This window comes from Sinocyclocheilus grahami, unplaced genomic scaffold (assembly GCF_001515645.1).
Source record: "Sinocyclocheilus grahami isolate Dianchi unplaced genomic scaffold, SAMN03320097.WGS_v1.1 scaffold145.1, whole genome shotgun sequence".
NCBI lineage: Eukaryota > Metazoa > Chordata > Actinopteri > Cypriniformes > Cyprinidae > Sinocyclocheilus > Sinocyclocheilus grahami.
The window spans coordinates 737901-753370 of record NW_015505324.1 but is presented as its reverse complement, the minus strand read 5'-3'; the positions used below and the strand labels follow the sequence as shown (position 1 = coordinate 753370).

At 36.5% G+C, this 15470-nt stretch overlaps 1 protein-coding gene across 4 annotated transcripts in view; it reads left to right on the top strand.

Annotated features, from left to right (window-relative positions):
• LOC107591704 (tankyrase-1-like) overlaps positions 1–15470 on the top strand; it is a 113902-nt gene that overhangs the window by 83119 nt on the left and 15313 nt on the right. For all 4 annotated transcript variants that reach the window (XM_016280932.1, XM_016280931.1, XM_016280933.1 and 1 more), the window contains 8 exons: positions 539–660; positions 969–1060; positions 1173–1251; positions 5206–5377; positions 5488–5567; positions 9754–9899; positions 10021–10186; positions 11167–11386. In XM_016280932.1, the coding sequence (XP_016136418.1) occupies positions 539–660; positions 969–1060; positions 1173–1251; positions 5206–5377; positions 5488–5567; positions 9754–9899; positions 10021–10186; positions 11167–11386 (1077 nt within the window). The remainder of the gene's footprint in view (positions 1–538; positions 661–968; positions 1061–1172; positions 1252–5205; positions 5378–5487; positions 5568–9753; positions 9900–10020; positions 10187–11166; positions 11387–15470) is intronic.

The following is a 15470-nucleotide window of genomic DNA, read 5'->3' as shown; positions in this document are numbered from 1 at the left end:
TTGTGTTAAAAAATCAGCACATTACAAAATAAATTGAATTGTTTTAACAGTTTTAAATACTTCAAGGTAGTACAGTAGGAAAATAGAAATAATCATTTTGAGATTTGCTAAAGATTGCATTTAACAGTGTTTTTACAGAATAACGTGGCAAATTATGGCAAAGATCATCCAATTGTTGCAACTGTAATGTTTTGCTAAATATCAGCATGACTGGGATTACCTTTGGCCGAATCCCAGCCGTGCTCATTCAGTAAAATGGCTCTCATGTAGATGGAATAATGTTCCATGCTTTGCCGTTCTTATGAGCAGAAGCATAACAAATTGAATGTGCAAAATTCATTCGATCAGGTCAAACGATTCAGTCATACATTTTAGATATTCTAACTCATATTTTTGCTGCCATAAAGCCAGATTGCATTGTAGCTGTGTAGCTCAATTACTTTTTTCACGCTATGTCTTGATGAATTATGTCTACCACTGGCTTCTGTCAGAACGTCTTGAATCACCTCTCTAAATATAATTTTTTCCTCCGATGCAGACGAGTTTAAGGGCAACTCTCTTCTTCAGGCGGCACGGGAAGCAGACATGACCAAGGTAAAGAAGACCCTAGCTTTGGAGATCATCAACTTCAAGCACCCACAGACGCATGAGACGGCACTGGTGAGCCCCTGCTGATTCACTTCAAAGCTCACCAGCTGAGATATCAGGTTGAAGTGCAGATGTTGAAGGGATAGTCCAAAAATGAAAATCCTGTTATCATTTACTCACCTTCATGTCATTCCAAACCTGTATGATTTCATTTTTTTCTTCTTAAAACCACACTAGGAGATATATAGGCAGGATGTCCACACTGCTCTGTTCCATGTAATGAAAGTGAATGGTGACCCAAATGGTGACAAAATGTTACCAAAAAGACAGAATTTGTGGTAAACCGTGACACTTTCAAGGCCTCTATCCTGTGTTTTTAGCACTGTGCTGTCGCCTCACCTCACCCAAAACGAAAACAGGTCACTGAACTGCTGCTACGTAAAGGAGCCAATGTCAATGAGAAGAACAAAGAGTGAGTGAATGGGTCTGTCATGTGTTTATCAAATGCCAAATGTTTATCCCCTTAAGGTCTGTCTGGCTTACTTATTATCTTCTCTGTTATCTTGTCCTTCTTCCCTGTGCAGCTTCATGATGCCTCTCCATGTGGCAGCAGAACGGGCGCACAATGACATCATGGAGGTTCTGCAGAAACACGGGGCGAAGGTACACAGCTGCTCCTGTGTCAGCAGATGCCACATACCTGCGTGTGCCTACAGAGCCGCGATACACACACTTACACACCTGACACCTCGCATCACCATCCAACTCTCACAGTATAGTCTGCTTTAAAGGGATAGTTCACCAAAACATTTTCAACATTTATTCACCCTCATGACATTGCAAACCTGGAAGCTGTTTTTTTTTTTTTTTTTTGTGGGAAGAAAGATTTTTTTTTTGGAGATATTCTCTTGCCATATAACAACAGCTCAGGTCAGAGAGAGGGAGGAAATTGGTCATTTAAAAATAGATTATGATTGTTTTGGTGCAAGAGCCATTGACTGACATAAGTAGTCTTCTGGGGAAAAAATAAAACACTACAAGTGTAGAATATGGCTCCTCTACAGAACCACAGCATCTTTTTTTGTCTGTTCTCACCTGAGCCAAGAAAAATCAGTTCAGTGGAGCAGCATTTATGTCACATCTACTGTTGTGTGCAGTTGAGTCATCACATTCCTGCTGTAAGAGTAGAAGAATGAAGAATGAGCCCATTGCACTCTACTTTTATTATTATTATTTATTTTATTTTTTTTGTCAGAGTAATTTGCCTGCTTATCAGTGGTTCAGATAATTGGCTTTGAGATGGAAGAGCTCATCATCAGTATGGAAGTGTTTATATGCTAACATCTTCCCAATTAACTGCCAAACATTCATCACTCCATTCACAAAGATACTTTAGCAGATTGGTGAAATCTGATCACTAGAGTTCATGAACTTATTCTGATTTATCGATAACATTTGCATTCTTCCACTAATGCAGATGGACCTGCATAAAAGACGCATCAATTATGCAATACATCAGCGCAAACTTGGCAAGCAATTCATGTTTTTTGTCTCACATGCACAAGAATGAAAACTTAAATTGCATGATTTATTGTTTCCCATGATTAATAGTATGGTGCTTCTGTGTGTGGAATGGAATGACGCCTTTTTGCTAGATGAAATACATTTGAAAATATGAAATAAGTTCTAAGCTCTTTTGAGAATTGCATTGCCTAATACAATTTTGATTCTTATTTGTTTTTCTGTTGCAGTCTGAAATGACCTTATTTCACAACAGGCTGCTGGGGAATTTCAATGTATTCCTAATATACTGTATGCAACCGTTTAAAAGTTTGGGTTCAGTAAGATAATTTTTTTTATTCAGCAAGAATGGGTTAAATTGAAGAGAAGTAACAGTAAAGACATTCATAATGTTACAAAAGAATACTGTACTTTTGAACTTTCTATTGATAAAAGAATAATGAAAAAATAGATAGTGGTTTCCACAAAAATATTAAGCAGCACAGCTGTGTTCAGCTGTGATAAGAAATGTTTCTTAGGCATTAAATCAGCATATTAGAATAATTTCTGAAGTATCATGTGACACTGAAGACTGGAGTAACTGCTAAAAAACAGCTTTTCTAACAGGAATAAATTGCTTTAAAAATATATTTATTTATTTATATATAAATAAATATTGTTATTATAATTTTTTTTACTGTATTTATTTGTGTTCATCCTCAGTGTTTAAAACTCTGTGGTTCTGTTTCTGTACTACTTTAAAAAAAAATAATTCTGACATATTTAGTGGTGTCAAAGTTTTCTAGTGAAAGTGAATAGGTAAATAGCCTGCTGCCTCGGTCTCACAGCTTGGACTGTGTCAGAGAAACTGGAGGACGTCTACGAGCTACAGCAGTCATGTCATTACCTCTCCAGAGCAGAGAGGGGTAAAAGACTTCCAAATCAATGGAGCTCTTTCAGAGAGCCAAATCAGATAAGCATAGACTAACTGATCAGGCATTCAGCTACCGCCTTGGCTGAGAGCATCGCGGCTGATCAGCTATTCTTCAGTGGAGAGACCAGGGGAGCCGATACTCCTGGAAATAATCTCATCCACAGTCTGCTGTCTTTGTTTGAGCCAAGAGTGTATCTAAAGGGCCTCCCCGTTCATCAAACTTCCGTGTCCTACTTTCACGCAAGGTTGTATTATCTAGAGGTCCTCTTCATTGATGCTGTGTGGCTCTTTTATGCTGCCTGGAGCAGCTTGATTTTCAAAGCTGGCTTCCCTTGTGCTTCTGCATGATAAATAAACGGAGGCTGACCCTCCATAACCTGAATTCCATCATTCAGTCATCAGTGTCCATCTGTTGCAGTACGACCCCTCGGAAACGCATCCGATCGTTAACTGGTGTTGCGACCCAGCTCACTGCCAAACTGCAGCGGCCAGACTTAAGTGACATTAATGGACTGGATAAATAGTCAGGCTGGAGGTTCAAAGACAAGAGGCTATTGTAGCTAGCGTATGTTTACAGACCGTGTGTGAATCAGTAAACAGATGGTGCAGAAGCTTCGAGTTAATAAGAAGAGCAGGAAGCATGAAGAATAAAGCGGTCTAAAGCAAACACAGTTACTGAAGAAATCAGCTGATGGTGGGAGATGCTTATTAGCTGAAGATCTAGATTGATACGTGTAGCTTTGTTCATACAGGCAGGAAAGTATGTTTTTGGTATAGACTGTAAGACTGAAATCTGTTTAGTAGTTTGTTGGCCCAAAATTCACGTTTCACCTGCTTTGTTTTGTAAGATTTTTAAAAGAAGTCTCTTTTGCTTACCATGGCTGCATTTATTTGCTCAAGAATGCAGTATTATTGTGAAATGTTATTGCAATTTAAAATAATTGTTTTCTATTTTAATATATTTTAAAATGCAATTTATTCCTGTGCTATATAACTGGATTTTCAGCATCATTACGCCAGTCTTCAGTGTCACATGATCCTTGAGAAATCATTCTAATATGCTGATTTGCTGCTCAAGAAAAATGTCTTATTATTATCTTTGTTGAAATGTTGGAAACAGTTGTGCTGCTTAATATTTTTGTGTAAACTGTGATGCTTTTTTTCAGGATTCTTTGAATAAAAAGTTCAAAAGAACAGCATTTATTTGAAACAGAAATATTTTGTAACGTTATTATTGTCTTCACTGTCACAGTTTAATGGATCCTTTGAAAGCATGAAAGTAAAATCTTACTAACTCCATACTTTTGAACAGTAATGAAGTTTAAAATTTAAATTCAAAATCAGATTTTTGTAACATTTGAATTACATAATTTTTCCATTATTTGCAGCTCTGTATGTAATCATAATCATGTGATCATAAATGTGTATATATAGTACGGATGCTGAAACATTTAGACCATGGAACATTTTCATCCAAAAATGCAATAAAATGCTGTTTTCAGTCAAGAGAGCCAATTTTGGCCGAAAATATGAGCAAAAACCAGAACTTTAACAGATGTAATTGTAATTTGAACCCAATGGAGAGGACAAAATCCAAGGCTATGTGAAATCATGCAAGCAGAAGTTATTTTCAAAGAACATTTTTAACTTTCTACATACTCTAATGTAAGCATCTATTCACCAATGAGACTTCATTTTCAGTTTTTCTCAAAATGAATGTTCATGCATTATCAGTCACGCATTTATTTTAAAACAAATCAGAATTGGTTGCAGTGTGAACAAAGGCATTGTGTGCTTGATATGGAGAACTGGAACACATACATTTCGCACTTTCAGTAAAGCACAATTTTGCTGAGAGTTTGAGTTTTTAAAAAGTGACAAGTTTGAGACAGAATAATGAACTGTAATCATACCATATGATAAAAACAACACGCAGACATTACACAGTAGGACCCTTTCTTTCTTCACTGTGCAGTGTTGATAGTCTTTGAAGGAGTGTAGAAGTTTCCCAGGGGCTTGTCTGATTAATTCATATTTGTGTTCATTTCAAAAGAGGCCAAGTTTGCTTACAGCTCAGTCTTGCTCTGTGTGCTGCGTTCAGATGTGCTCTTCACTGATCAGTGAGGAGGAGGAGATTCCAGTCTGCTCACTTTCTTTCCATCCTTTCTTGTGTTTGTTTATAGATGAATGCTGTTGACACGCTGGGTCAGACTGCATTACACCGGGCGGCTCTGGCTGGACACTTGCAGACATGCAGGATACTTTTGAGTTATGGAGCCGACCCCGCCATCGTCTCCCTGCAGGGCTTCACAGCCGCACAGATGGGCAATGAAGCTGTACAGCAGATCCTAAATGGTATGGACTGAATCTGGGGTTTGGGATTGTTTATTTGGGCTTTGAAGTTCTGTATCTTAATGCATTAACAGTTATGGAAATTCACGTTAATGTATGCTTGTGTCTGTTAGAAAACATTCCAGTGAGGAACTCAGATGTGGATTATAGACTCTTAGAAGCAGCAAAAGCAGGAGACTTGGACACTGTGAAGGTGAGAGGCGCCTTGATTTGGTTTCAAATAGAGATGGACAGGATAGTTGTTCAACAGCCAACCAAGGGTTAAAAAAGTTTTTATAGGTGAGGGAAGCTTAAAAATCTGTGGTGATCTGGTGGAGCCGACATATAACATGAAACTGTTTGGGCACTATTTTTTTTTGTAAGAAACTTTAATTCATTTTAGATACTTTGTAATAACCTTTACAACTGTTTTCATTAGTGTAGTGCTACAAAGCAGCTCCAGGTTACATGGAGATGAAAATACATCTGCGGTTATGGATATTGAATTTTTTTATAGGCTTTTGTCTGGAACAAAAATACCCCGAAATGAGTTTAGTTTCTTTATTCCAGACAAATAAACTTTTCAAGGACACAGCTTGCAGCTCTTAGATGTGTTTTGTTCCATACTTATGACCTTTTTATTTTTTTATTTTTTGAGAGAGAGTGAGAAGAAAATTGTATTATACTTGCTGAATACATTTATTCAGCAATGGCACATTAAATTGTTCAAAAGTCACAGTAAAGACAGTTTAAAATGTTACGAAAGATTTTTATTTCAAATAAATACTGTTCTTTTTCTATTTGTATGATTTCTGAAGGATCATGCGACACTAAAGGCTGGAATAATGGCTGCAGAAAATTCAGCTCTGCTGTCAGGAATAAATTACATTTTAAGATATAAAACAGTTAAAATAGAAACAGCTATTTTAAATTGTAATACTATTTCACAATAGGGCGGGGCGATATAGCTAAAAAATTTATTATCGTTCGGTATCGATAATTATTGACATTTTTTATAACCTTTTTTAAAACCGAGCAATAGAAAAAAATGTTTACATTTTACCACTGTATTTTTAAATTAACTCAATTTATTGAGACAAACAACAAATATTTTTTTTGTTTTAACAGTCAACAAATAATAAAAAAATTCAACAAATATAATTTCTAATGTTTTACATGCAGATTAAATAGGTTAAACTTTTGGCTTGTCTCCCGAGGCCACAGGAGGGCGCAATGAGCAAAATAATGCAGCACATTAAATTGTCAACGCAAGGAAGTAACTGTCTATTAAAAAAAATGTGCATTACGTCTAAATGAACTCGTATATATCAAATATAATTTCGTAAATTGCATAAACAATTATGAACAAAACAGCATCCGGTATTTATGCATTGCTTAATACAAACAGCCGAATCGCCCATCACACAGATTGCCTTTAAAAACATATGAGACTCATATGAGGAAAAAACCTCCACAAAAATGCGCAACGTTTTTCTAAAAGTTTAAACTATATTAACTTTGCATGGCTGTCTACATCTCTTGTGTGAGACGCGAGTGCAGCAGTCGTATTTGTCCGTCTAGAAAATGTGCTGAATATGCATTCTGTGTGAATGGCTTGGTTTTGGTTTTAACCCAATCAGGATCTTCCCCACATTGAGCTTCTATATTTCTCTAATATTTTGAATGAATAACGCAGCAACTGTGCATCTCGTGGGCTAGACTAACAAAACATTAAACTACAATGTCACTTACATCATCATCACCGCATCTCGTGCTCCACTGATGACGCTCCCTGACACACATCTAACATTGGATTGTACTATTTTTGCATTTAAATGCAAATGTTTATTTTAAATTCAACTAATATTCATTCTTTACTCACAAGCTCCTCATCGCAGGCACAGCACTCATGTTCGTGTTTGTGTGTGCTGTCTGCGTCACTCATAGCACGTGCCTATATCGTGCACTATATCGAACATGTTTTATATCGTTATTGAAGAAGGTGTACCGTTGATAAATATCGATACCGTTTTATCGCCCAGGCCTATTTCACAATATTGCTTTTTTACTGTATTTTGTATCTAATAATTGCAGTCTTGGTGACCATAAGAGACTTCTTTCAAAAACATAAAAAATCTTTTTGAACTGTAGTGTATGTATTATTAATATTGCAAAATTATTATTAATTAGAATTAATGTTATTAAAGTTACAAATTATTTTTTATGTAAATACTATTTGTGTTAGTCTGCAAAACTGGTTTGAATAATTTATACACAAGCCTTTAGATCAAAAGCTTTATAACCTCAAACCTTTTGACTAGGGATGTAACGATTCACTCACAATTCGATTCGATTCACGATTTTGATTTCACGATTCGATTCACGATTTTTTTTTTTTACAAAATGAGATTTAAGACAAATTATAAATTAAATGTGTCCTTTTATTATTGCTTGGACAAAATACTGTACGTTTCTTTGTGAAATTTAAATATAACACTATAATAATATACTAATATAGCACTTGTAAATTATTGCTCTTTTGTTGGTTTTGAGTGCTTCTATTGTCCTCATTTGTTAGTCGCCTTGGATAAAAGCGTTTGCTAAATAACAAAATTAAAATTTAATGTAAATGTAAACAACAAAACTAAATTGAAAATTTAAAACAAGCCCCAAATCTAAATAAGTAACACAAATAAAATAAATCTCTTCATATAAACAAACTAAGGCTTTGTCTGCGCTCTTTCCATTTAAAATAAAAACATAATGGTTTGACTTCAGTTTTGTGAAACTATGCATAAAAAATATCAGCATGAAACAGAAACAGCAGACGAGCTGAATGAGACGCAGATTCACTCTCTGCCAGCAGGTGGCGCTTAAAGCGTTTTTTTGGTTTCTGCTGTAAACAAAGCAGCGCTGCACTTATGAATTTATGCAGGGCTCCAGACTGCGATAATTTTTTCTGCCTGTGCAACTAAATTTTGTGTGCGGTCGCACTAGTGCGACCACCGCGTTGGTCAACTCATAAGCGCTTCAATTTCTGTTGCATATGAGAAACATAAAAGGGCAAACGAAACTGAAAGTATAACGAAACAGCACTTAGAGAGTATACCTACTCAGCTACAGCAAAAATTACGCGCATATTGAGGAAACGATGGATGGTTTTCAAGCGAAAGTCAAGTAAAAGCCCACTTCTTATACCAGAGAAGGTGAACATGCTGGTATTCTTGTGGGGGGAAGAAACATGCAAGCACTGTCACCGTTAGTTTTACTTTTCTTTTTGTTTTCATTTTTGAAAAACGTACCTTTGCTGTTTAGCTACCTTAAGCTATGGAGGCTCTCTTTTATTTATTTATTTATTTGATTCCTCAGTGTTTGCTAAACGTTCTGTTATTTATTAGTCGGGATATAATACAGCATGTGGTGTGTGCCATGCCTCATCTTATTCGTTTTTGTTAATAAATGTTTTGTAAGCTAGTTTGTCATTGTATCTTACTGTTTCATTGTTGTTGTGCTTTTTGATTAAGAATAACAATGAATCCATCTTTTGTTTTAGTTTAAAAAAATGAAAGGTGTGTAGATGTATGTAAGCAAAACAGTGACAACAAGATTGCGAATTCGAAAGTGAAAGCATCCGAAGCCCGCGGCTTAACACAGCAAAAGAGAAACTCCCATTCACAAAATTCAAATCACAAATAATACTACTGATGATAAAGTACGGGTTGAATATGAACAACTTTCGTTTCCATATAACTATAAACTATGATAAAAGTTCATCAGCATGCATTGAATAATCCCATGTTGTAGCGCAAAAAAAAAATTGCGACCAAATCATGTGCTCGTGCGGCCAGCTGAGAAAGTTAGTTGCAAAAGAGCGACCAGTGGGAAGAATGAGTCTGGAGCCCTGATATGCATTATACAGAGGCAAGAGGAAAAGAAAAAATTCCCCTCAGACATACATTCATATAAACTCCTACCCCTAACTGAATCGCAATTTGTTTAGCATCTCAACCGATTTGAATAGTCACATATTGAAATCAATTTTCAACCGGCTAGCAGTTAATCGTTACATCCCAACTTTTGACTGGTGATATAAGCCTGAAGATAGTGATTTAGAAACAGATGATAAAAACGTCTGTATGGATGGATGCCTTTGCTGTGATCAGATCCTCATTATCTGAAAGCCTCATTATGCGTAAAGTAATTATATCAGAGCACCAATTAGACTTTTGTCAGGCAATTAATCAGAATCTTTACTGATGCTTGCCTGGTACCCTATAAAAGCAGATCAAATGAAATCATTTCTAGGATGTATTCAAACGCTCATTTTTAAAATAAAGTTACGTATTTGCAGTATAAAAACTTGCATTCAGTTTAATGATGTATCATTTTGTTTTGTACAGCAACTTTGCTCCCCTCAGAATGTGAACTGTCGAGACCTGGAGGGCCGTCACTCCACACCACTACACTTTGCCGCCGGCTACAATCGTGTGGCCGTGGTTGAGTATTTCCTGCACCACGGTGCTGACGTCCACGCCAAAGACAAAGGGTGAGACTCAATGTGGAGTGAACCTCATTAACAGGCAGCTCATGACTTAGCAGCAGCACCAGGAGATAAACTATAATCTTCTTGTCACTATTTATCTCTTGAATTCCCTTTCTGTTGGCAGAGGTTTGGTGCCGCTGCATAACGCCTGCTCGTACGGCCATTACGAAGTGGCAGAGCTGCTGGTCAGACACGGAGCGTCCGTCAACGTGGCTGACCTGTGGAAGTTCACTCCGCTGCATGAGGCGGCAGCTAAGGGCAAATATGAGATCTGCAAACTCCTTCTGAAGGTACTGTCATCACTACTCCTACCGGCTCAACACTGACCTCCTCATGTCACTCGACATACTTGTTAATTCAAGAGATATCTCTTTCTCTAGATGTCTGACAGCCTGGAGTTGTTAATGGTTTTTATCACTCTGTAAAGTTTTTAAATGCAGTGTGAACTGCTGCAGGGGCTTCAGGTTTATTGCCGTTGAGCAGATGTCGGTTTTAATGCCGTCTGTTTTCATCGTACCTCAGGTTACTGTCACAGAGAGGTTCAGCTTCAGAGCTGTAAAGAATATGCACATTAGCCTTCAAACGAACATGTCACTTTGTTTCTTGAAGTGGAACTGCTGAGGACTTTGGTAGAAACTGCAGAAAAGATATTTACTTTTCTCATCCACTGAATCTAAATCCGGAAGGGCAGTTGTAAAATGATTTTGAAGGCACCGATTTCCTGATCCAATTTTATTCTTATTCAAAGTCTCAGATTTGATTTGATTCTGATTCGGAAAAAATTCAGTTGAGAAAAATTCATTTGCAGGCTATTAAAATAAATGTTCTTTGATCCATTCCTGCACAAGGAACTAAAATATTAATGGACCCTAACGATTAAATTCATTACTTGTGGCCTAAAGATGTAAATTGATCAAAAGACTTTTCTTAAAAGTAAACATTCTTAATAAAAAAAGCCATTTTTGTCACATTAAAATTTTAATATAAATAAAATATTAAATAAATAAAATTTTATATAAAATATAAATTTATAAATATACACGCACACACACACACACACACACACACACACACACATATATATATATATATATATATAAAACATATTTATGTTTAGTGAAATCTCTCATCCACTGTGGATTGAATGATTGAGTAATGATCGTTTCATGTATAAATGTTCAGAAAGATCATAGATGAGGTTTTTAAACTGTGCTAAGTCAGCCTTTGGGCTTCTCTGTGGATCTGCGCTCAATGTCTTTATCTCTTTCAGCATGGAGCAGACCCCACTAAGAAGAATCGGGATGGAAACACGCCATTGGACATGGTGAAGGAGGGAGACACAGATATCCAGGACTTGCTGAGAGGAGATGCAGCGCTTTTGGATGCTGCCAAAAAAGGCTGCCTGGCCCGGGTCCAGAAACTGTGCAGCTTGGAGAACATCAACTGCAGAGACACCCAGGGACGCAACTCGACTCCGCTGCACCTGGCAGGTAATGAAAAATCATTCTGCGGCATTCCGAGCCATCACTTTCAACATAGAAATGAGAGCACCTTCTCCCTTTCAAATGGAAAAATCAAGCTGTACCACCATCCAGAGAACTGCGTTTCTACAAAAGCATTGAAGCAGTGTTGTGAGATATCATCCCACCCCAGAGGCGAGGCAAAGAAACCCAGAAGGAAAGAAAGGGGGACATGTTGAATTAAATCTTGGCTCTCATCCCTTTCTGAGCACTGTGTAAGCCTGGCTTCCAGGCGGGGATTCAAAGGCTTCCTTGCCAAATATTAAATCTAAGACTTCCACACAGTTCATACCGTCACCGACATTTACATGCACAACAATATTCTCCGTATGGCTCATGTCCCCGATAAAGTCTTATTCAGAATAATCTCTTTATGCGAGCCTTCCCCCATCTTATTCATGGGTGTTCTTGTATTCGTGAGAATATAATATTTCAGAATTTAAATGTTTTCTGGATTCGTCCACGTGCATTGGTTGTTCTGTGAATTTTTTTTTTTAAGAACACATTTTTTGTAGCTATGAAAAAAACCTCAATCAAGTCAACTTTATTTATATAGTGCTTTAAACAATACAGTTTCTTTCAAAGCAGCTTCACTATTATAAACAGGGAGATAGCAGAATCATTAATGCAAACTTCAAATAAAAGACAAATTAAAATTCTGCTGTAAAGCAGCTCTAAAAATACTGTATCGTAAAAATACAATAGTATCATTATTCAGCTCAAGTTAGTTCAGTGTTTGTTCAGATTTGGTTCGATACTGTGTAAAGTTAAATTATGAAACTTGTTCAATTCAGCTATAAGCAGCTCTACAGAAGACCGTAGCAATGAATATCTTAGCACCTGGCAGGTAATGAAAAATCATTCTGCGGCATTCCGAGCCATCACTTTCAACATAGAAATGAGAGCACCTTCTCCCTTTCAAATGGAAAAATCAAGCTGTACCACCATCCAGAGAACTGCGTTTCTACAAAAGCATTGAAGCAGTGTTGTGAGATATCATCCCACCCCAGAGGCGAGGCAAAGAAACCCAGAAGGAAAGAAAGGGGGACATGTTGAATTAAATCTTGGCTCTCATCCCTTTCTGAGCACTGTGTAAGCCTGGCTTCCAGGCGGGGATTCAAAGGCTTCCTTGCCAAATATTAAATCTAAGACTTCCACACAGTTCATACCGTCACCGACATTTACATGCACAACAATATTCTCCGTATGGCTCATGTCCCCGATAAAGTCTTATTCAGAATAATCTCTTTATGCGAGCCTTCCCCCATCTTATTCATGGGTGTTCTTGTATTCGTGAGAATATAATATTTCAGAATTTAAATGTTTTCTGGATTCGTCCACGTGCATTGGTTGTTCTGTGAATTTTTTTTTTTAAGAACACATTTTTTGTAGCTATGAAAAAAACCTCAATCAAGTCAACTTTATTTATATAGTGCTTTAAACAATACAGTTTCTTTCAAAGCAGCTTCACTATTATAAACAGGGAGATAGCAGAATCATTAATGCAAACTTCAAATAAAAGACAAATTAAAATTCTGCTGTAAAGCAGCTCTAAAAATACTGTATCGTAAAAATACAATAGTATCATTATTCAGCTCAAGTTAGTTCAGTGTTTGTTCAGATTTGGTTCGATACTGTGTAAAGTTAAATTATGAAACTTGTTCAATTCAGCTATAAGCAGCTCTACAGAAGACCGTAGCAATGAATATCTTATCCATGACTTTTTTCAGAAGTTTTAAATAGTAATTTTAATATGTAATATTTAATAGTATAGAATATGTCGGAGCCAAAGCTGAGCTGCTTTTTGATAATAATAATAATAATAATAACTACAACTATTATTATATTGTCATTGCTATTTTATAATAAACGTAGAGTTGCAGCTGTAATGTTTGAAGCACATGACTATAATAATAATATACAATTGTAGCTGGATTTTTCAATATTTTATTTTAAATGTTATTAATAATCATAATTTGTTTTATAACTACAATGACAGTGATGATAATAATAATAATAATTGTTGTTATTCTGTAATAAACATTATACAATTGCATCTGGAATGTTTGAGAGGACATGACTATTATAAATACGAAAGAGTAAAATATAATTGCAGCTGGATTTTTACAAGCATGGCAATTTGTTTCAAATATATTACTATTAATAAGGATAATTCAGTTTATAACTATAATTGCGAACTAAAAAGAATTACCCAGAAGCCTAAGGGTGTTAAATAGATTTGAGTTCAGAGAAGGAGAACACTGCTCCAGGATCATCATTTGCACAACACTCCAGCCGTGCCAGTGACTCGTACTGCGTGCTGAACAGCACAGATCAGCAAATGTCACTGAACAGATGGAGTGAGCGCGCTGGTCATTCCACTTATCTTGCTAGGCCTGGCCAGCAGCAGGTGGGTAGCATCAGGCAAAGATATAGACACATGATTTTACTCCAGCTAGCACACATTCGCTATTTCCACTGGAGAACAATGGGCTGTGACTAACGTGGTGGTTGTGACCCCTGCTTAGAGAACACGCCACTCGTCTGCCGTTTGCCTGTGGGGAGAATTGTAAGACGAATTAATTTGTTCTGACTGACGTTACAGGATCTCATGCATTACAATCCTGATGCTTTGCCTAGCAATTTTTTTAATGACTGGTAAGTCATTTTTAAGGCTGCTTGGGGGGGACTGAGGTTAAATCCAGGGGCTGATTTCCCCTGATTCAGCAGTGTCTGCCCACCAATCAAATATATTTGTTTTTATGTATTTTTATTTGTAATTAATACATTTTATGAAGAAATAACACTTAAATATAAGTGCATTTATCCACAAAAACAAATATGTGTAGTAATTACCTCATTCAGAATTGCCGTATGTTTTCACTCACTAGCATTAGGCTCATTTTGCAGTCTACACGTTCTCTGATGTATTGAAAACGGCCACTGACACTTCATGACGTGTGATACTGTGTCCACAACGTTAATATTTTTTAATTCACTATAATCCTAATGCTTATCATGGTGTTAATGAGAGTAAATCTGCTTTATTAAAGATAAGAGACAAAGAGAGCAGTACAGCCAGACAGATAACATATTCGTGGGAAGGAAGTGAGAAACACTGCTAAAAATGCTTGTGGTTTATAGAGGAGAACCTGCAGGAAGCATTTGATGAGCGCTGCACACGCGGTGAAGTGTGTACGTGTGAGACAGAGAGCGTGTTCTCATTAATGCGGTTCTCAAAGCTGGGTTTGTGCGTTATTAGAGGGCTACAGCCTGTAATGATGAGGGCTCTAATTAGTGACGGTCCTGTAGGCATGTATGTCTGGAGTGAGAGTGAGAGGGAAAGGAACCGAAGAAGACGGTTAAAACTGAAAATAGTAGTGTCTGGTCTTTTTGGGAAAAGGTCAGTGACGGCTTGCTCAATGCCAAAGGTTGACTGCCAGATTGAGTTTCTTCTAGCTAAGCTGGAGTGACAAAAACACACACACACATCTGTGCTTAGCTTCCACTTTGCACTGAGCAATAAATATAATTGCAATCACAAGGAGTAACGAGGAGTAAGATTTCAGTAACACTGGCTAAAGAGAGTTTAATTGAGTTTAATTAAGTTTTGAAAATGGGAATGGATGAAATTTCACTATAGACCTTATGCAGAGAAACTGAAATGCACCCAAGATGAACAATTTGATCTTGGGATCAATTAATAAATTGACTGAAACTGTGAGCAGGGGGGAAACTTAAAAAAAAAAAAAAAAAAAAATATATAAATATTTTTATATATTTTCGGTTTTCATTTAAATTTTAGATTTAGTCATTTCTTTTGTGCTTATATTTTAGTGATCTCTATTTTTATTTCAGTTTTAGTAACTTACTATTAGTATTTACTAATATTTTGAATGACTAATTTTTTATAATTTCAGGTTTAATTTTAATTTTGTTTTACGTTTTCGTAGTTTGTGCTTTGATCATTTTTATGTCATGGTTTTTTTAATATTTCTATATGGCTTTACACACATCTATCTATCTATCTATCTATCTATCTATCTATCTATCT